This window comes from Sminthopsis crassicaudata, chromosome 3 (genome assembly GCF_048593235.1).
Source record: "Sminthopsis crassicaudata isolate SCR6 chromosome 3, ASM4859323v1, whole genome shotgun sequence".
Classification (NCBI taxonomy): domain Eukaryota; kingdom Metazoa; phylum Chordata; class Mammalia; order Dasyuromorphia; family Dasyuridae; genus Sminthopsis; species Sminthopsis crassicaudata.
The window spans coordinates 299,112,872-299,134,993 of record NC_133619.1 but is presented as its reverse complement, the minus strand read 5'-3'; the positions used below and the strand labels follow the sequence as shown (position 1 = coordinate 299,134,993).

The following is a 22,122-nucleotide window of genomic DNA, read 5'->3' as shown; positions in this document are numbered from 1 at the left end:
TTCCTAGGACGTCATATGACCTTGTTTATTTTTACCAGAAACCAAATTTTGTGCCACTGCAATTAGATATTATGAAAATGATAACAAAACAAAGCAAACAAAAAAACACACCAAACCAAAAATCAACTACAAAGATGTCTTTGGAAGTAAATAGAAATAAGTGAAATTCACCTAGTAATAACACACCTAGTAAAAACACAAAAAATATATAAAACAATTAAACAGCACCTTCAGAAGATAAGCACTGAAATAGGATTCAGACATCAAACTTTTCATTTTAAAGATGAGGAATGTTAAATGGTAAATACCTTGGCCAAAGTCAAATATTTCATTAAGGACAGCAACTCAGATTTTCTACTTTCCAATTCATGATCTTTCTATTACCAAATACTGCCTTCAAGAAACTTTTGCTCTAAGTCAATACTTCTCAAAGTATGGTTCAGAGAATCTTGAGAGTCCTTGAAACCCTTTCAGAGAGTCTACAAATTCAAAATTAGTTTTTATTTCTAATAAGGTAAGTATCTATAAATACAACCCCCACATAAACAAAAACTCTTTGGACAACTTCAATGATTCTTAATTGCATAAAGATAGTGAGAACAAAAGTTTGAGAACCACTGTTCTGTTATGTCTTATCTTGCTGAAATTTTTTTAAAAATTACTTTTTGCTTTTAATTTATTTCTCAAGATAAAGTAAATAAAAAATTAAACAGGTGAATGACCTCTCTTACATTTCCAGTCACTTTATTTCTCTACTATCCTTAGACACTGACCTCTTTTCTGTTTCTCAAATAAGATATTCCATCTCCCAACTCTGTATATTTTTACTGGTTGTTTGTTCTTCATCCATGGAAATCTTTTCAGGGATGAAAGAATCTGCCTTGCCATTTCTACCTCCTGGCTCCTCCAGTTCCTTCAATCTTAGTTACAGTCCTACTTTCTACATGAAGATTTCCCTGGTCTGGACAGCTTGGTGGTGTAGTGGATAGAGCACCAGGCCCGAAGTCAGGAGGACCTGAGTTCATATGTGGTCTCAGACACTTAACACTTCCTAGCTGTATAACCCTGGGCAAGTCACTTAACCCCAATTGCCTCAGAAAAAAAAAAAAAAAAAAAAAAAAAAAAAAAAAAAGAAAAAGAAAATTTTTTTTAAAAAAGATGATGATTTCCCTGGTCTTCATCAATGCTAGTGTTTTTGGCCTGAGATTATTTCCATTTAATCCTGTACATATCATGTGTGTGCATATTTTCCTCTATATGATTATTGTTTTTGCATTTCTTTGTATCCCTTAGCACAATACTTAGCACATAAGATGCTTAATAAATGTTGACTTTCAAACAAAATACTTTATACCAAAGCAAAATGACATTGATCTGGAGTAAGAAGACTTACTTTAAAATCTGAATTCTTGTTGCTTGTGTAACTTCAGCCAAATCACTCCGAGTCATAATTTTAGATCTTTTTGTCACCATCTAGCATTTCATTTCTTTGTTCTGGTACTCTGAAATTCTTGTATCTGACTGTAATCTTTTACAACTCCATCTTTCCCTCTGCATTATGATGCCTAACTTTATCTTTTATCATCACTATGATCTCTATTATTTCCACACCTCAATTCTCTCCTAAACTATTTTGGTATATTCCCAAACTATGATACTAACAATAATCTTCCCTTCACATAGAAGGTGAGCCAGCTCTACTTGATATTATCCTCCAGCCTTCGTTCCCTTATTCTACTCTGCTCCAGGTCATGCCTAACCAAACCCCATCTCCTAGTTTACTGCCAGCATTTACTTCCTTTTCTTCTATTTATGTACTCCTGAATGAAAATGGAGAAAATCACAGAACTGCTGATTGGGCCCACTATAAATGTATACTATCAAATCTCAGCTGGGTTCTCCAAGGAACAGAGTAAAAATTCTAGTTTTTAATAGATTTTCTGCCCTATTCTCCAAAGTAGTTTATATTAGATGAGCTGCAAAATTTGCTTCCAGACAACTTTCTTTAATGCTTTTTGGGAAGGTGCTGTTTGAACAATTTCAAAGCCATTAAGCATAATGATACATTTTTCCATTTCTTCTCCTATCTATAGAATTTCTGGGTTTGTTTTACTTTTCCTTATTGACTTTTCAAAACACCTTAAAAAATTCCCTTAATATTTATTTGAAAGCTTGTATTATTTAACTCAGTAATCTTATCAGCACCAAGGAGTTCAATGATTTCCAGACCTATTGAACCAGACTCTCTCTTCTGAGCTATAGTCACAAATGTCCAATAGTAACTCAGAAATCTAGACTTGGAAGTCTTAAAAGGCATCTCAAATACAAGTATGTCCAAAAAATACTTATCATTTTTCTACTTTAAACTTTTCCCACTAAACTGGGACACTGATACATTGTTGGTGGAGTTGTGAAAGAATCCAGCCATTCTGGAGAGCAATTTGGAACTATGCCCAAAAAGTTGTCAAACTGTGCATACCCTTTGACCCAGCATTGCTGTTATTGGGATTATATCCCAAAGAAATACTAAAGAGTGGAAAGGGACCTGTATGTGCCAAAATGTTTGTGGCAGCTCTTTTTGTTGTAGCTAGAAACTGGAAGTTAAATGGATGTCTATCAATTGGAGAATGGTTGGGTAAATTGTGGTATATGAAGGTTATGGAATATTATTGCTCTGTAAGAAATTAGCAGCAGGAGGAATACAGAGAGGCTTGGAGAGACTTACATCAACTGTTGCTGAGTGAAATGAGCAGAACCAGAAGATTGCTGGACACTTCAACAACAATACTGTATGAGGATGTATTCTGATGGAAGTGGAAATCTTCAATATAAAGAAGATCCAACTCACTTCCAGTTGATCAATGATGGACAGAAATAACTACACCCAGAGAAGTAACACTGGGAAGTGAATGTAAATTGTTAGCACTACTGTCTATCTACCCAGGTTACTTATACCTTCGGAAGCTAATAATTAATGTGCAACAAGAAAATGGTATTTACACACATATATTGTATCTAGGTTATATTGTAATACATGTAAAATGTATGGGATTGCCTGCCATCGGGGGGAGGGAGTGGAGGGAGGGAGGGGATAATTGGAAAAATGAATTAAAAAAAAAATTAAAAAAAAAACTTTTCCCACTTCTAAACTTTGTATCATTATCGAAGACACGATTATCCTCCCTGGCAGCCCAAGCTTACAATCTTAATGTCATCCTCAACCAACTATTCTCATATTTCCCATATTTCCAACTGGTTGCAGAAATTGTTTTTACTTTTACAACATTTCTCTTATATTTTCTCTTCTTTCTGTTCATATAGATACCACCACATATCATCATCTTCCATGACTAATGTTGCCTTCTAACTGTTTTTCTTAAGTTAAGTGTTTTGCTACTCCAATCTATCATTTAATCAGCTTCCAAGGTGATTTTCCTATGGTGTAGATCTGGCCATGATTCCTACTCCCTCAATAAGCACTATTGGCTCCCTATTACTCACTGTCAAACTCAAAGAGAAATGGGCCACTTCATACATAATTCATATATGAAGATCTCTGTGGGTTACATATTAATATTGTTTTAATGTATTTTTAATTTATTGTATTAAATATTTCCTAAATTCAATTTGGCTGCATGTGGTCTATGGACTGCATGATCTAAAGGATTGACAGTATTCTTTTGCATTTAAAGATCTTCATAACCTAGTTACTTTTTGCTTTTTAAGTCTTATTACACTTTATGTCCTTCCTTGAACTCTGTAATAATGTGACACTCCTATTTACAGTTCATTGAACATGACACTTCTTATCCTATGTCTGGGCCTCATGTTTGGAATGCTTGCTCTCCCACTACTGTTTTCTTTAAAAGTTTTCCTACCTAGTTTCTTTTTGCTTTTCTAAATTTATGAGTTACATATATCAAAATTTTATATAAAACTAGAACTGGTCATGTCAGTTATCATCTTGCTGACAATCATGCTTTAAAATTTTAAGCTTAAAACATTGTCTATCAATTGAAATTTTTGTTCCTGTTTTAAAGATTAAGGAGAATTAATGCATTTAATAAAATCAATTCTTACTTTTCTGGTTTTAGGTCTCTATAGATTATTCCAAGACTATGTAAATGATCTAAAGCAAGTGCAAGTTCAGCCAAGTAGAATTTGACATCTTCTTCTGTGAACATCACCTAAAGAGAGAAATGAAATTCTACTTAGTGCTCATTTTTGTGCATTAAAAACAAAAAACAAGTGTTTTTCATCCTGTGGTTCTGGTACCAAAAAACAATTTGCAAATATGATTACATCTACTTTAATCAGTTATCAGAACTTTATTATTATGCACTAATTCAAACAACCAAATATTTCAGTTTCTAGGGCTATGTGAAATATACAAAAGATTATTATATTACATAAAATTTAATTCTACGATGACTTTACTGCTGTCTAGTCATTCAATACACATTGTTAAATGCCTATTATATGCACAGCACCTTTTAAAATAAGAGAATCATGTTTGGATTCCTGAAATTGTACTATCATTCAAGGATGTCTTTGCAATACATCTTTGCACCTACAACTACTTTTTTATCTGACATAACTGAAAGAAATGCCAGCAGATTGCTTTAGTCATTTACCTTTCTAGAGTTAAGATCCTTATTCTCATGACAAAAACCAAAAATTAAGAAAATAATTCTAGATCACTGATTCTTTAATGAGAATTTTGTATCAGAGATAGGTTATAGCACATTGGAGGAATAAATACAGAATTACTTACTTCTTTGGATAAGCGTGTAAACAAATCACCTCCCCTGAGAAAATCCAAAATAAGATATAGTTTCCCTTCAGTTTGAAAAGCTGAAATATTAATTTAAAGAGAAAATATTAATAAGCACCAATCAATATAGCTTATTCTTCTCTGTGTTTATTTGGGAAATTTAATCAAATTTTTTGAATTAAAAAATAAAAGGCTAATAATCTGCAGCTTTAAAAATTGGGGTCAGTCCTAGTCACTAATTTTTCTTGATATAGAAATATAAAATTCAGTATTAAATGGAAGCAATAAGAGCTTGTTAGTTTTTCTTGACTGCAGTTCATATATTAACTTTTCTAACTAGTTATGAACTATCAATTTATGAAATATTATTTTCTTCTGTTTTAGAAAAAAAATATTCTTGAAATGAAGAAAAACATCCATTTATTTAAAATGAAGCATGGCACACACCAAAAGAGCCACTATTCTTTATAATAAGAAGGCAAGACAGTCTGGAGAGCTTACTACTATCTCGACATTTATCTCTGGCATTCCTATTTTTAAGACTGTACCAAGTTACAGCTATTATTCAAACATTAATCTATATTTTAGAATATTTGCCATCAAGATCAACTTAAATTTTAATCCAAAATAAATTCAAACACTAAGGTTAGTGTAAAGCAAAACAAACAAACAAACAAAAAAACCCAGAAACAAAAACACAACAAATTTCTCTATATTAAACTATTCCTTTTATTACAAACACTACCTAGTAATTGGAGTAGGAAATAGCAAACAATATATTAAATCTAACATAATTAAATATAGAGGAGAAAGCAATAAGAGCTCAAACTCCAGGGAAAATGGTAGAAGTTGAACTATAAGAATAATTTAAAACAAGTATTTCTATAGGAAAAATGGTAGCATAAGTTTTAAAATTTAAAACATGTATGCACGCACAAGCACATATGCATACCTCTTACTGCCTACTATTTAGGTATTGTATTTTAATTTTTATCAAGTTTTCTGTACTAAACATAGATATTAGCAAATACAATTCTGCATATATTTAATTTTTGACATATTATTGGCTGCATCAAGCAATTGTACAATAATTTTCTATTTGTAACTCTAAGACAATTGTGAATTATTTAGTAAATATTTTAATTTCAGGAAGGATAAAAATGAATGACCAATCTAAGTTTAAGCAACTATAGTTGTAGGACAGGTAAATGAAACTACTTATAAATCCAGCCTATCTTTATTGATATGTAATATATATAGTAACCTCTCCCATTCTCCAGTAACTTACTTACCATAATGCAACTTAACAATAAATGGATGGTTAACTTCTACCAGAATATCACGCTCCATTTTCGTCCGAACACGATCTCGAACTGTAAGATACAGCCCATATAACTGAATCAGAATAGTTCTGAAATCTTTAAAGCCATGTTTGTGTGTATATATGTGTATGTAAATATAAATATAAAATTTCTTGCCATCTGAATTACTAGAAAGTAACAAAATACTAATAAGTTAAATATATTAAAGAAGAATTCCTTGAAGCTTCAAATATGGCTCAAAAATGTTTTTCCCCTTCTTTTTAAAAAGAAAAAAGCACATTAGAAACTGGCTTTAAAATTGGTTGATAAATTTCTGGGAGGAATTGCTAACACAGTGAATGACAGAGTTAGGAATTAAAAAGCTTTTGTATGATAGGCTGTGCTATCTAGACAAATCTATTAAGATGAAATTTAAAAGAGTTAAATGAAGGCCTTATATATTTAGGATATGAGGAATGAAAATGAACAGTCTCATTCACTGAAATATTCTTTTTCTATTTTATATAGAACAAGAGGGTTGAACTATTAAGTTTTGAGTCTTAATGACTAGAAAAAATTATGCTACTGACAGAAATTTATAAAATCTGGACAACAGGAGTACTGTTTTGTGGTGGAAAGGTGTAGAGCTGGTAGTAGTTCTGTTATTTTTCAGTTATTTTCAATCATGTTCAATTCTTCATGTCCCCATTTGAGATTTAAGAAAAGACAAGAGAGGTTTGCTATTTCCTTCTCTAGCTCATTCTGCAGATAAGGAAACTGAGGCAAATAGGGTTAGAGACTTGTCCAGTTCATCCAGCTAGGAAGTGTTTGAAGCCAGATTTGAACTCAGAAAGATGAGTTTTCTGTATCCACTGCACTACCAGACTGCTCTTTTCACATCCTCTCATTATTCCCTTTGAGTAAGGCTTCTACATAGGCTTCTACTCTAAATTACATGTTTTAGTCACTTGGTTAAAGAGGTAATTTGGAAACAAAAATACAGACAGAGATGAATTAGATTGAAGAGGTAAAAGTCTGATCTTTTTATTCTGCAATCACTGCCCTCATAGCTAGAACAATGAAATAGTGCTGGGCAAACAGGGAAAGGAAATTAATGTTTTTTTTTCTTCCTAGACAGCATTGCCATTCATGTGGAAGTCCTGCTTATATTTAAAACTCACTGCATTTAAGCCAAGATTTTTTTTATCTTTTCCATTACTGTGTAACCAATCTTTCCTATTACCACTTTTCCAATAACTTTTATTGAGGTTTTTTCTCTTTCATTTCCATCACATTGACAACAAATCTAGTTGATATAATATATATATATATTTGTTTATATAAATATATTTTATATTATTTATATTCAGCTCTACTTGTTAACCAATGTAACCTATATAAATCTACACCTAGGCCTTTATTATTTTATATTTAGCAAGTGCAACAGTTTCACAACAGTTTCAGACACAGCAGGAGTCCATTTTTACCTCTTCTGATCTAGTTATCAAAACAATAAGTTGTTTTTTCCTTAACATTTAATATCACTTCAGTTGTCAGGAGGTAAGTCTTGCTTTTACTGCTAATTAACTATAAAACTGAGAAAGTTATTTAATCTCTCTCAACCTCAATTTTTCATTTCAAAAAGATAGGGAAGGGGCTTATCTAGTATTCCTATTCTTTCAGGATAAAACTACTATCTTAAATAGTCTTATTTTCCACATTTCCTTATATGTAATACTGAGGAGACCTTGTTTAAACAGAGTTGAAAATTAGCAGAGTCTCATTCACTTAAGTCTTCATTTCTTCTGATGTAAGATTGTATAAAAATTCTTTGACCTAGTTTCTTTTGCTTATGTAAAAGTACTAGGAGCAAATATAAATCACCCTATGTTCAAGAATTTTAATTAGTATACTGGTTCAGAATAGAATGAGAGTTCTCTTTTGCTCTGGTAAACTACAAACCCTAAAATGGAATTTGTTATACTGATCTATGCTGGCAAAGTCGCTACATTCCTTTGAATAAGTTTTTCTTATGTAGTAGTGCATTACTAAATCTAAACCTTGCCTGAAACAAGAAAACAGATTTAAGGGCTTTATGATATTCTCTTAAGGTCTCTATGGTTCAAAAACAGTTCAAATAAATGATTTTTAATCTGTTTATGACTACACTTCACTGAGGAAAAAAAAATTATCAGAGATCTTTTATTTCTACCAAAAGTAATGAGAAAACTTTTTAATACAACTTTTGATAAAACTTCAAAGAGAAACGTAATTTATGACAGAAACAAAAGTAAAGAAACCACTAAATTGTAAACATTAATACAAGAGAATAGCTTATAGATCAGAAGTTTGAAAATCACTGTTTTAGTCAAAGACTATAGTTATCATAGATTGAGTATAGACTTGGGAGTTAGGAAGTATTGAAATGCTAGTTTGTAGATGTTTCTACTTCCTCTTATTAAGTTCTTTGAGTGAAGTTACTTTCTCCTTTATTATAAATGTTCAAAGACGAATGCTGTCGTTTTCTTTTTAATGTTTTACTAAAGTTTTTTTTTCAAAATACATTTAAAGATAGTTTTTCAACATTCACCCCTATACAATCCAGTGTTCAAAATTTTTCTCCCTTCTTTCTCCCCACTCCTTTCCTTAAATAGCAAGTAATCCAATATATATTAAACATGTTCAATTCTTCTAAACATATTTCCACATTTATCATGCTGCATAAGAAAAATCAGATCAAAAAGGGAAAAAAAACAGAAGCAAACAATAATAAAAAAGATGAAAATAATATTCATAGTCAGTCCCCATAATCCTCTTTCTATATGCATATGGCTTTCTCCTTCACAAGTCTAGACCAATCCTGTCTTTATTGTCAAGGTCAAAAGTCTTTAAATTTTCTCATTCTGCAAGATCTTTCTGACTTTGGATATACTTTCCTCTTGGTTATTTTCTCCTCTATTTGTTTCTGAAATGTCAGTCTCCCAACTTCTTAGCACTTCTCTATTTCTTTTACCTGAGACCTCATCTGAATTTCAGATTCATATTTCTAACTGTCTTCAAGACACTCCCACCTGGATCTCTCACTGGCAACTAAAACTCAATAAGTTCAAAAGTGAGTTTCTTATCTTTCTCTTAAAACCTTCTCTTCTTTCTGACATTCCTATTTCTGGTTCTGGTACTTCTCCTACTTACCTGTCTCCTTCCTATCTGACTCTTTCCTTTTCCCTAAGTTTTTATATCAGATCCTATAAATTCCATTTCCATAACATTTCTGTATTCTATTCTCTCTACTCCTCCATGCAATTCTCCAGTCTAAAAAGTTCCTAACCAGACCTTACAACTTAAACCAAATGCCACTTCCTTTCCTGAAGCCTTCTCTGACTCCTGACTACCTTAATCCCCAATTTAACTGATGATGACCCTTTACCATTATTTTTTTTAATTAATTATACTTTTTATTTATCAGATATATGCATGTGTAATTTTACAGCATTGACAATTGCCAAACCTTTTGTTTCAATTTTCCCTCTCCTTCCCCCTACCACCTCCCCCAGATGCCATTATTTTTGTGAAATGGATCTGAAATATGAATTCCACTTAAGATCTGTCAAAAGCTAAAAATGAAAAAAAATTAGGCACTGCTTCTCCAAATCTCTATTGCCTCTCAAGGAATATTCCTGACAATATTCTCATTAATAAAAAAGATTCTTTTAAAATAGAATTTTTCTTTCTATGGATTAAAAACTGTTTTGAGACAAGGCAAAAGTCTATGAGGTTTGAGAGATAGAAGACAAAGGTCACAGAGGAGGAATCCAAGGTCCTAACCACCCTACAAGTCTTCCTTTCACTTTACAGAAGGATACATTAAAAAGTCACTAATGCACTGTTGGTGTTATTGTGAAATTATCCAACCATTCTGGAAAGCAATTTGGAACTATGCCCAAAGAGCTATAATACTGTGCCTTCCTTTGATCCAGCAGTGTCTCTACTGGGTCTGTATCCCAAAAAGATCTTAAAGGAGAGAAAGGGACCCACATGTGCAAAAATGTTTGTGGTAGCCCTTTTTGTAGTAACAAGAAAAAGTGAATATCCACAAATTGGGGAATGGCTGAATATGTTATTATATATGAATGTAATGGAATCATTATTGTTCTATAAGAAATGATCAGGAAGATGATTTTAGAAAGGCCTGGAGAGACTTACATGAACTGATGCTAAATGAAATGTATATGGCTCCAACAAGATTATGTGATGATCAACTGTGATGGAGTTGGCTTTTCTCAACAATTCTGTGATTCAAGGTAAATTCAATAGATTTCAGATGGAAAATGCCCTTCACATCCAGAGAGAGAAGTATGGATACTGAATATGGACCAAAGCAGTTTTTTCATTTTTGGTTATTTTTCTTTCTTATGGCTTAATTTTTCCCTTTTAGTCTTGTTCTTGCACAACATGACAAATATGGAAATGTGATGTTTTGTTTTTTTGTGTTTTTTTGAGTGGGGAGAGTGAGGCAATTGGGGTTAAGTAACAAGGTCATACAACTAGGTCCTCCTGACTCCAGGGCCGGTGTTCTATCCACTGCACCATCTAGCTGCTCCCTAAGAAATATATTTAAAAGAACCACACATAATTAATCTTTATCAGATTGCTTCCTGTCTCAGGGAAGAGTGAGAAAAAGAGAAATATTTGGAACATGAAAGTCTTCCAAAAATAAATGTTGGGCAGTGAGATGGTACAGTGGACAGAGTACCAGCTTTGGAGTCAAGAGATCAGACCTGAGTTCAAATCTGATCATCAGACACTTAACATTAATTAGTTACTTAACACTAACAAGTCACTTAATCCCAATTGTCTCCCAAAAAAACCCAAACAAACAAAACCAAAGGAATGTTGAAAACTATCTTTATGTATATGTGGAAAATAAAATTTTGTAATTTTTAAAAAAAGTTAAACTTTTTTTTTTTGCCTCTCTCCCCTGTAGTTGATAAATTACTATTATCTGTTTTAAGAGAAATGTCTATAAACTTATCGTCTACATTTTGAGAAGTGAGGGGGTCAAACTTATTTTAAAATTAGCTCAATTTTTAGCTAAGATGACACAAATCTATCATGTTACTCTTTTGAAATCAACTATCACACATTAATTGTTCCTTTCTCCCTATGTTCATTTATCTGACAAATTTTATTTTCCTTCCCTATGATACTGTTCAGTTCTGCTTTCTGGTACACCCATAACTATAACCTCACCTTGAATTTACATAATAGCTGGACTATTTCAACTTGTCCCAACTTTCCGCCTCCAAAAATCAAGTTTAAGAATAATAGTAATCACAGAATTCTATTTTTAGAGCTAAAATATAGTTCAGATACAGGAAATTGAAGGTAAAAGATGAAGAGAACTAATCAAGGTTCTAGTTAATTTGTGATAGAAATCAGGTTTCTTGAGTTTCACTGTAAGTCTTTTTCCATTATATGGCACTATTTTCCAATTTTCCAATTTCCATTATCATTATAGCATCTAGCCAGAACCTTTAGATATGAGACCAAAATCCCTCAAAATGAAATCTTTAGATTTCATACTATATTTACTTGGATTATAAAAACTATACCTTACCAAAAGTCCCTGGGTGCACAAAGAAATCTAAACAATTTAAAACAAAGCAGAAAATCAAACCCATAGGTGTAGTCCTGTAGGCTGCCAGGTCTACATCTGGGAGTAAGGATACAACTTATGAGTAAGCTAGAACTTCTAAAGCCAGCCATCTGCATTCTTACTTTTCATATGCTTCCAGATCATTTTGATAAAGATTTACCAAAAAAATCTTATACTTAAGAAGGAAAATAAAAACAGATTATGAAAAGTTGGTATAACTTTTTTTAAAGTTATTAAGTAGGAATCCATGCTAAATAAAATTCAGAACTTCAAAAAGCACTTACCTTTCAGTGTGGCCTTTTTCAATACTTTCATTGCATAAAGTTGTCTAGCATCAGATCCTGAGATTTTTTTTACTAGAAATACCTAGTTGATATTAAAAAAAAATCCACAAAATTTTAAAAATATAAGCGTTATAAAACTGTTCTTTTATATAGTAAGTCAAAATATAATATAACCTAAATACATTATACTGTAGTATATTATTAGATGGATGCACATAAATTATGGATAGAATTGTATCTTTTCAAATTTAACAATTACACACAGTAAACCTTATAGTTTTAGTCTACAAGGCAATTTGATAAAAGTTATAATTATGAGGTTTCCACTTGTTAAAGATAACCTGTACAATTGTATGATGTACAGTTTTCATTTATAATTTCTTACGGCAAAAATCATTTTGTATATAAATAATTTTCAAATATTTAATTAGGATTAAACCATCTTATTGTTTTAACAAAATAAACAATCTGCTCTGGCTTAACATAAACTAACTATTCTACAGACTTTTCCCTCTGTGCCACCCTTTACCCCTATCCCACCTGGGGTTTGAGGTCTTGTAGTCAGAGGTCCTGCCTAGGAGTCAAATGTGTATAAAATGATAAATGTCCATTTAATTCATGAAAGAAATAGAAAGCTTTAGATATGGTGAATATATTTATTAATAGTTTGGTTGTTTTCAAAATACTGTGTGGTATTAAGTCAACCAATTTATATGTGGATAAAGCCTACTCTGCATGATTCATGGTAATAAGATAGCCCAGATAACTGAAATCCTTGGTGAGGATTTGAGGGATAACCTTCCTAATAGTAGTAGAAAAGTTATTGTATGGAATTAAGTTTTATAGGAACAATGTTACAAATAAGCAAATGGTAGATTTTAGCAAATTTAAAAAATAAGATATTGATATTATCATGAAATAACAATGCTCAAGGCAGTACTCTGTGAGACATTTCTGTCTGATGTTTCTTTATTCTTTCTTTTTTTTTTTTTTTTTAATAAACTGTATCCAGAACTGAAAACTTAATTTTTAACTTTTCTTCTTATTAGGCAACCAGAAAGGTAGAAAAGGAGAAGCAAAAGGCCAATATTTCATTAGTCCTTGAAAAACAGGAATGAATTTTATTACTTCTCAAAGGTCTACCAAAAGGTCAACACAAAGAATACAAATAAGCTATTTAGGAATAAGGCTTTAAAATGGAGGGTACAGCCCTGAACAGGTAGAATGGCATAACCTTAGAAACACTCCTCAGCTTCCCCAGTTTCTTTTAGTCAATTTGCAGGAATCATATAACTAAGAAACAGGTTTTTTATCTCTAGATTTATAGAGACAGGCAAATCATCTAGTGAGACTAATCAAGAACAGATAATATTTACAAATCCAAAGAAACAAATCTATGTAAATTAAATAAGCCAAAGAGAAAATTAGGATATTTATCTGATAGCTCTCTTAAGTCTTCTATGTAGTTCTGCTCTGGTCTATAAATAAGAAATCCATCTTCCCCATTTTAAACCAAATTTCTCCGCATCTTTTAGTAGTATTATATCTAGACTTACTGGGGCTATTGCCATAGTCCTAAGTGCCTGACAAACAAAAGCTTGGCTTAATTTTTGAGGGGAGTGAGAAGAGGTGGCAATGAGGATTAAATGACTCGCCCAAGGTCACAAAACTAAAATATGTCTGAGTCCTGGATTTGAACTCAGTCCTTTTGACCCCAAGGGCTGGTGCTCTATCTGCTTCACCACCTAGCTGCTCTGGCTTAACTCTTCAACAGTACAAAGTCTCTCCTTGCCAGGCTGCTAGGTGATACAGTAGACAGATCACTGAACCTCAGTTTCCCTATTTGTAAAGTTATTCATAATATTTATCTTCCAAGGTTATTGTCAAGATGAAATGATTAAAACTCTATTTGCAAATTTTAAAGTATTAGGTAAAAGCTACCTATTATTTGACTTGTTTAAGCCCTTTCATGGTTGTTTTCAATATAAAATATTTGACCTAGATTGGTTAATGGAATGTATTTGTAATAGAATATTCAAATTTTAATCTAGGGAGAAAAAAATCTGGCAACTCCTAGGGTCTTGGATGTTATTTCCTGAAATATATATTAAACTCATTTTATAGTTTAAAATACTAAAGTGACAAAACAAACAGACACAACTCAAGGAGATTTGTCAACCAGTGTCTTTAGACTTTTATTCAGGGGAGATAGTTCTGCACTGTGCAAGCTGATATGCTCCCTCAGAGTTATGGCCCGAAGAAATTAATTATTACATTATAATTATTACAGATGTAACATACATCTACAATTCTGCGTGAAAGAAGTTGGACTAGAAGAAATGGGAAATTCCCTCTAGTTCTAAAATGCAGTAATCTGTACATCACTTTAAAGAAATAAAGATTACAAAAATATCAATGCCTATCATTCAAGATGGTGTCTTTGTCATTTATTTTCTTTTTAAAATTTTTTTTAGAGAAGTTCTCTAGAGATCATGCTTTCTGAAGGTAAAATGTAAGGCTTGGACTTATGCTATTGTGAGGTCCTCAAAAAAGTTCCAATGTATTTGTGGATGACAGTCGCTTTCTCTCATTTGATAACTACTTAATATTATCAGATAAGTAATTGATAAATATATACATTGCTTTTCTTTTAAATAAATTGTTTCTTAAATCCCATTGTATGTGTTACTAATTTTCATTAATATAATGTACCTTTCCAAATGATCCTTGCCCTAGTACTTTTAGAAGTTCAAACTGGGAGGGATCTGCTTTTTCATGTCCTTCCTTTACATGATGTGTGATTGCAATTTCTTTGATACTGCCTTCTTCCTGTTGAAATAAATAAAAGATCTATATTAAAGCCACCAGAAAATAACACTTCAAAGTAAAATTTCATTAGGTAAGTAGACTTTTTAAGAAATAAACTCTCAAACAAAATCACCTCTTATATAAGAAAACTTGGTTATAAGTGACAAGTCAACTGACTGGCAAGAAAATATGTAATGATATCAATACTGGAATTTCATATGCAAAAGATAGTGGAAAAATGAGTAATGCTTACACTAGGTAGGGTCATGAATAGAGCACTGAGTTTGAAGTCAAAAAGAATTGAGTTTAAATTCAGCCTCTGACACTTATATTTATAAAGGGATTAGCAAAGTACTTGACATATAGTAGGTATTATGTAAATATTATATTATTATTATTAAGTTTAAATTTTTTTTGACAAATGGAATAAGTGACAATTTAGAAAAACTACAAGAAAATGTATATATACTGCTCCATAATAGATATATTAAACTAAAATAATCTTTTGATTCATGCAGATATTTAAAATATTTCTGTAAAGTAGAAATGCTACTATAGAGAACTATTTCTATAATGAAGCTAAAAAATATTTATGTACAACTTTTACCTGAGGTTCTAATCCTATACAGTCTTACATCTGGTAGAAGTTCAATAAATAACACTTTGATTAAAGATACTTCTATTCTTACTCCAATCATAAGCAGAATATTAAAAAAAATAACAAATTAAATTAAATTTTAAAAGCAATTTAAGATAAAAGCTAAACCTATTTAAAAAATAATTTTGGGGGCAGCTAGGTGGCACAGTGGATAGAACACCAGCCCTTAAGTCAGGAGGACCTGAGTTCAAATTTGACCTCACACTTCATACTTCCTAGTTGTGTGACCCTGGGCAAATCATTTAACACCAATTGCCTCAGGGGAAAAAGAGAGAGAGAGACAGAGAGAGAGAGAGAGCGGGCTTTATCTAAGAAAGTGTCTATACCATTCCCCATCCTTTTCTGCATTCCTTTCAATCTTGGCTACAATGATTTTATTTGTACAAAAATTTTAAAAATTAATGTAATAAAAATTATACATACATATCATAATATAATCTCTTGTTGATCTATAAATTATACTTCTACCCATGAGTTTGACAGGAAATATGTTCAATGTTCTAATTTACTTTATGAAAGATATTATATAGTTTGACAAGAAACTGGTCACTAATGTAGAAATAATTTCAGAATCAGTACTCTATAGAATATTACATCCAGTCACAATTAGCTAGAGGGATAAAAATCAACATCAAATTAGTGGAAATGATAAAGATGAAACAATAGTGCATGTAATTACAACTGCTTCAATCTCATCTATTTGAAAAAAGAAAGGAAAAAGAAAAAAAAGCAAAAATATTGACCTTCATTATCATCACTTCCTGCAAGAGTTTAAGCATGCAAAGCAGTTCCCACAGTGAAACTAAGGGTACTCAAAAACCTTTTAAACTGCAACAAGATATCTTGACCAAGCAGAGAGACTTAGTAGACAAAAGCAATATCATTTTAGAAGACACAAATTTGTAAAACACTCCGGAGGAAGACAGTGTAAAATTAAGAAAAGTATCACTCTATTAAACAGTGAAAAGAAGTAGAGATTAGATTAAGAAAGCTTTAGAACCAAATAAGCCATATCATCTCAAAAGCATTCCTACATGACACTGACAGGAAAACAAGAAATAGGTAGAAAAATGGAACCAATCTATAATGATTTATTTTTAAGATCAATGACAATAGAACTATCTTGGATTCTTAGTAGCTGAGTTTCCAACATCTTTAAATTAGAAAGTTGAAAGAGCAGTCAAGAAAAAGTTGGGGAAGATAAGATGAACCAAATAAATCACAAAATGAGAAAATCTATGCTAAAAGTAAGCCAGTGTTTATATATAAACTATTTGAAGACCAATTTATAATTTGTTGAAGAAACTGAAGATACCAAAACAGTGGAAAAATTACAAATGGCATTAGTAATGTCCTCTCCCCAGGCAAATGGGAGGTCATTAATACCAAATTATATGGTGACTTTTTCATCTTTAAAATTTTTCTTTATGAAAATCATATGTGGAGGGGAAGATTATGGAAAGATGGCAGAGTAGGTTGGTAAATTTCAGACTTTGGATTCCTCTTACAAATTTGTGCCTCAGGGAGAACATAGACATGGGGAAAAATCAAGAAGGTTTAGAGATTTGGGGCAGAACAGAGGTCCCTGGTACAACCCAACAAGATCTGAAGACCCCAGCCTAGGATTACACATGAAGTGCAAATACCTCTAGGCTAGTTCCACAGGAATACCAAGAAGGCATCCCTTGGGCTAGCTGGGTGTGGCTGGAGTCTCAGCAGGAACTGAAGAGACTTTCATCTTCTAGACTGTTTTGTGGAATTGGGGTTCTAGTCTGGGAAGACTAAGGGAACTGTGGCTAGAACACTGGACCCAGGTGGGCTGCAGCTCTTGGTTTGGGGGTTCCTAGTCAGAAGGGAGGGCTGAAATGAATCTCAGAAACCATCCCCCCACTCCACAATTGGAGGTACTTACTATAAAACCTCTTATTTAAAAAAAAAAAAAATGGAACTAGCAAAGAAAGAACCACACCATAGAAACTTACTATGGAATAGGGAAGTTGGGGTTCATCTTTAGAGGACAAAATTGAAGGAAAAAAAAAAACCTTTTACACCAAAGAGTAACATAAAATCTCTCTCAGCCCAGAATTTATAGAATTCTTTTAAAAAGCATTTAAAAATCAAATAAATGAGAGACATTGAGGAAAAACAAAAAATAAATAAATACCAACCAAGAAAAACAAGATTATGGACCAAGTAATAACAAAACAGAGAATAAAGAATGAGAAAATAGAACAGAATGTGAAACATCTTTATAAGGAAAACGACAGACCTGGAAAACAAATCAAGAAGAGAAATTACAAAAATAATTGGATTGCCTGAAAGTTATGACCAAAAGGAGAACTTTGAAACAATAATATAGGAAATAATCCAAGAAAATTGTCCTGGAGTGATAGAATATGAGAGGAAAATTGAAATAGAAAAAAATCCACTGATCACCACCTCAATGAAATCCTTTGTGGAAAACACACAGGAATATTGTTGCCAAATTTCAAAAACCCCAGATCAAGGAGAATTATATTTACTGACAATCAAAGAATTAGGCCTGCAGCCAAAAATATATTCAGCAAAATTATAATACTGAATTTGAAAAATTGGATATTCAATGAACTTGCAGATTTTCAAGCCTTTCTATTAACCAAACTTGATCTTAACAGAAAATTTAACATATAAAAGCCAATATCAAAGATCAATTTCAAGGAATTCAACATGGACAAACTGTTTAAGCATGGACCAATTTTTTTTTTTTAAACATGGGAAATATATATGTTCAAAATTCTCATCAACAACAGGGTAAAGCTCAAAAGAAAGATTGGCAGGGTTAAGGTAAAAACTAGTCATGTTATACAATCATTTTCTAACCTTTATTTTTAAAGGGGGAGAGTGGGAGATCCAAGGGCGAGCCCCAAGAATTTGGACCTTCCAAAATTTATAAGGAAATAAGAAATAAGGAGCAGCCAGGTGGTGCAGTGGATAGAGTACTAGCTCAGGAGGACCTGAGTTCAAACCTGATCTCAGACACTTAATACTTCCTAGCTATGTGACCCTGAGCAAGTCACTTAACTCCAATTGCCTCAGCCAAAGTAATAATAATAATAAAGGGAAATAAGAAATAAGAGATGAGGAATGGGTGGATGGGAAAGCAAAGGGTGAGGGAAGAAAAGGGAGGGGCTCTTACGTGGGGGGAGGTTAAGTAATAGCAAGACAAATTAAAGAGCAGAATCATAAGAGAGTTAGCAGGGATAGGAACAATATGTGTGTATATGTGGGGAGTGTATAAGGGTGTGTGTGTGTATATAAATATAACTTTTCTTAACTATAGCTTTTTTGGGGTAGTGGGAGGGAAGAAAGAGGGAAAAAGAATAAAGTAAATAAGGTGTATAGCAGAGAACAAAAGATCAATTTATAAGAAAGTGAAGTAAAATAGGCATCTATGAATATAATTTCTTCTATTAATATACATACTTTCTTGATTTGGTAATTTGCTGTTATATATTTTGAATCCTCCCTGATGCTCTTCTGGATACATGGCAATGTTCTTTTTTGTTTTGCTTTATTTTGTTTTGTATTCCTTCTCTGTTTTTCTTTTCTTTTTTTTTTTCCTTATTCTGTTTTTTTTCAAATAAATTATTTTGAAAAAGAAAAAGTATCAAAGATATCACTGATGAAAATATGAGAAGAGAACAGGCAGGCTCTAATAAACATTTTTTAATCACAGATATATCTTCAGAGTCAGAAAATTAACTAAAAGGAACTGAGAATTTTAGATCCTTATGCACAGAGTTAAAGCAAAAAACTAAAGCCCAACTTTAACTTAATAGAGCATCAACCTAAAGCATTATCTTCCAACAAATTTTTCATGTTAACAGAATATAAAATTTCTTGACAGTGGAATGTATTGCTAGATAAATGCTCAGTGACTTCCTGAATATTAACATCAAATGAGCCACCTTGCTTCCTCCCTCCCCACAAAGAGAATATGCATATTTGCTAACCTTATCAATTATAGTCTCACAGGGTATATCCTCCATAAGGCCCCAAACCAACAAGAGCACATATGTAATAATGCATGGATTGTAATCTTAAACCTCTCTCAAGACAATAAAAAATACTGTTAGTTTCAAACAACTTTAAAGTAACATGAAATTATGTTCTACTTTTATATTATTTCATTATCTTTTATTGCCACATGAACACAAAAATCATTGATTTATTCATTTACTAAATAAGCTTACAATATGCAAAACTCTTTGCCTGGTACCAAAAAAATATTAAAAAGCAAGATGGGAGGAACAGTTTGGTATAGTGGAAAACACACTGGATTTTTAAGAATATCTGCATCAGTTATTTTGGGCTTTTCCAAATCTAGAGCATACATCATTCAAGAGTAAAATCAGAAACTCTAGAGGATATGTTTTAAGGTTATTCCCACCATTTTACTGATAAATGGCTTAAGTCTACCTTGTTAAATATTTTACTTAAAACAACAACTGCAACAAACCACCTAGATTAGAACCTCAACTTTGTCACTTAAATAACTGTTTGACTTTGGACACGTCTACCTGTATGGGTTCAATTTCATCTGTTAAAGAATAATGATCATCCTTACAAATCATGCTATATTATAAAGCATCACATCAATAAGCTTTATTAAGCAAGGATGAATGATATGGTGACTGATAAACAAAGCAAAACAAAACAAAAAACACCACATAATACAACATTCCCATTTGAGCTTTCTGAAAAATAGGGAAAAATTTTTTTTTTAAATTGAGAGTCATACCTCTCTTCTTGTCATTTTTATGTCAAAACTATTCTAAATTAACCCATCACCAAAATTTTATTAAATGCCTGCTACATTTCAGTGTGCAGAGGTTATAAAGACAAAAATCAAAACATTTCCTTCTGCTTTTAGCGAACTTTCATTCTAATGGAGTAAACAGCATACACACAAGCATAAACAACATATCAAAACTTAGTTTTTGAGAAAGAGTACAATAGAACTAGGGGGAATCATCATCCCTCACTGATTCAATTCAATTTTATTCTCATCCTCTTGCATTATGGTCAATAACACCTAGTCAAACTTCAACCTTGGATTATTCCCATTGTCTTATCTTCTTTGTTCTTACTCAAGTGCTGCCAAAGAGGACTGGAGAAAACTGTGCTGAATAGTCTAACTCTTAAATTTATGCTACATATTCACAACTGAAACCTCACTGATGAAAAGCAAGCCTTTCATGACTTTCTGAATTTCATTCACTATTCCACTCAATGCAATAGCTATTCCATATCTGTTTAAAGCCTCCTCAGGGCTCCTACAGCAGCCCTGCTCTCTCCTGCCAATTAAGGACTTTCCGATTTCATTTACATAATTGAGGACATTTCTTACCTGATCCTTTTCTGGTCCCCCACTCTTTTCACATTACTCAGATACCTCCTGTCTCTATCTCCCCTATCTTCTCATATACAGAGGTGGTGTTCTTGCCAAGAAAAACTCCTCTATATCCTTGATCTAATCCCCTGTATCTTTTCTAGAAGACTGCCTTCACTATCACCCTGGCTCCTCTTCTAATCTTAAAACCGTTACTAGATCCATCTAACCGCTACTAGTCAAACATACACTAATATTCTTTCTCTTTGTGGTTAAGATTTTTGAGAAAGCCACTTCTCAACAGGTACTTTTTAAAGATGACTAGCCAACTGAGACGTGATGTTCCTTTAAAATCTTATGATTTACTGTCACTTTTAAACTTCTCTGTTTCCTTCTCTTGCTCTTCCTCAATTCTTCCTTTTTATTGGATTCGCTAGAAACCTATTCTATCATTAAACTTTTCTATTCACTATTTTCTTGAGTTTATGGTAAGTTCTTTTCAGAAGAAACATTATCTTTCCTTATCTCTCTCTCTGTTGATTGGGTCTCAGCATACTCCTTGCTTTTCCACTGTCATTTCCAGACCCTCTTCCTCTGCTGTGATCATGTCATGATTTCTCTTACTTTTAACACTAATTTCATCCAGGTATAGCACCTAGTCTTGCTCCTGGTAGCACTCTGCTTTAGAATCATTAGCTTTTCAAAAACAACAACAACAACAACAAAACAAACAAACAAACAAAAAAAAAAAACACCTGAGTTTAGATGTCACCTCTTCACTTATTCTCTTCATTGTGGACTTGCCTACCCTAATTGACTTAATCTGCCCTCCCCATCCTCTGTCAATAAGATTTAAGTTCCTTGAGATTTGGGATCATTTTCCTTTTGTGTTTAAATCTCACTCAACATTTATCATGGTAGACATTTAATGTGCATGTATGTCACTGAGGTAGCATATTTATTAAGCATTGGACTTAAAATTATGAATCATGATGTGCTATATATAAATGCTTTAAATATCATAGTTAACTATATATTGTTCTACAGAGCACATACATATTCCTCTGAAGTGTTTTATCTCATCCTAGGCAAAACTGAAGTTGGCAAATCCTACCATATCCCTATTTTGTTTTGATGTTTCCAACTTCCCAAACCTGAGTTCTTGGGACTTGCAAAGTGCTTTTGTGACATTTTACTGAAACTTGAGTGGCAACAATGTTTCAGACCTTTCCCAAATATACAGTTCTGCCAATAATTATATGCTTGTGTG

At 32.3% G+C, this 22,122-nt stretch overlaps 1 protein-coding gene across 6 annotated transcripts in view; it reads right to left on the bottom strand.

Annotated features, from left to right (window-relative positions):
- RPS6KA3 (ribosomal protein S6 kinase A3) overlaps positions 1–22,122 on the bottom strand; it is a 91,164-nt gene that overhangs the window by 37,431 nt on the left and 31,611 nt on the right. For all 6 annotated transcript variants that reach the window (XM_074300937.1, XM_074300938.1, XM_074300939.1 and 3 more), the window contains 5 exons: positions 14,728–14,844; positions 12,016–12,097; positions 6,067–6,147; positions 4,775–4,854; positions 4,081–4,187 (listed from right to left, as the gene is read on the bottom strand). In XM_074300937.1, coding sequence (XP_074157038.1) covers positions 4,081–4,187; positions 4,775–4,854; positions 6,067–6,147; positions 12,016–12,097; positions 14,728–14,844 — 467 coding nt within the window. The remainder of the gene's footprint in view (positions 1–4,080; positions 4,188–4,774; positions 4,855–6,066; positions 6,148–12,015; positions 12,098–14,727; positions 14,845–22,122) is intronic.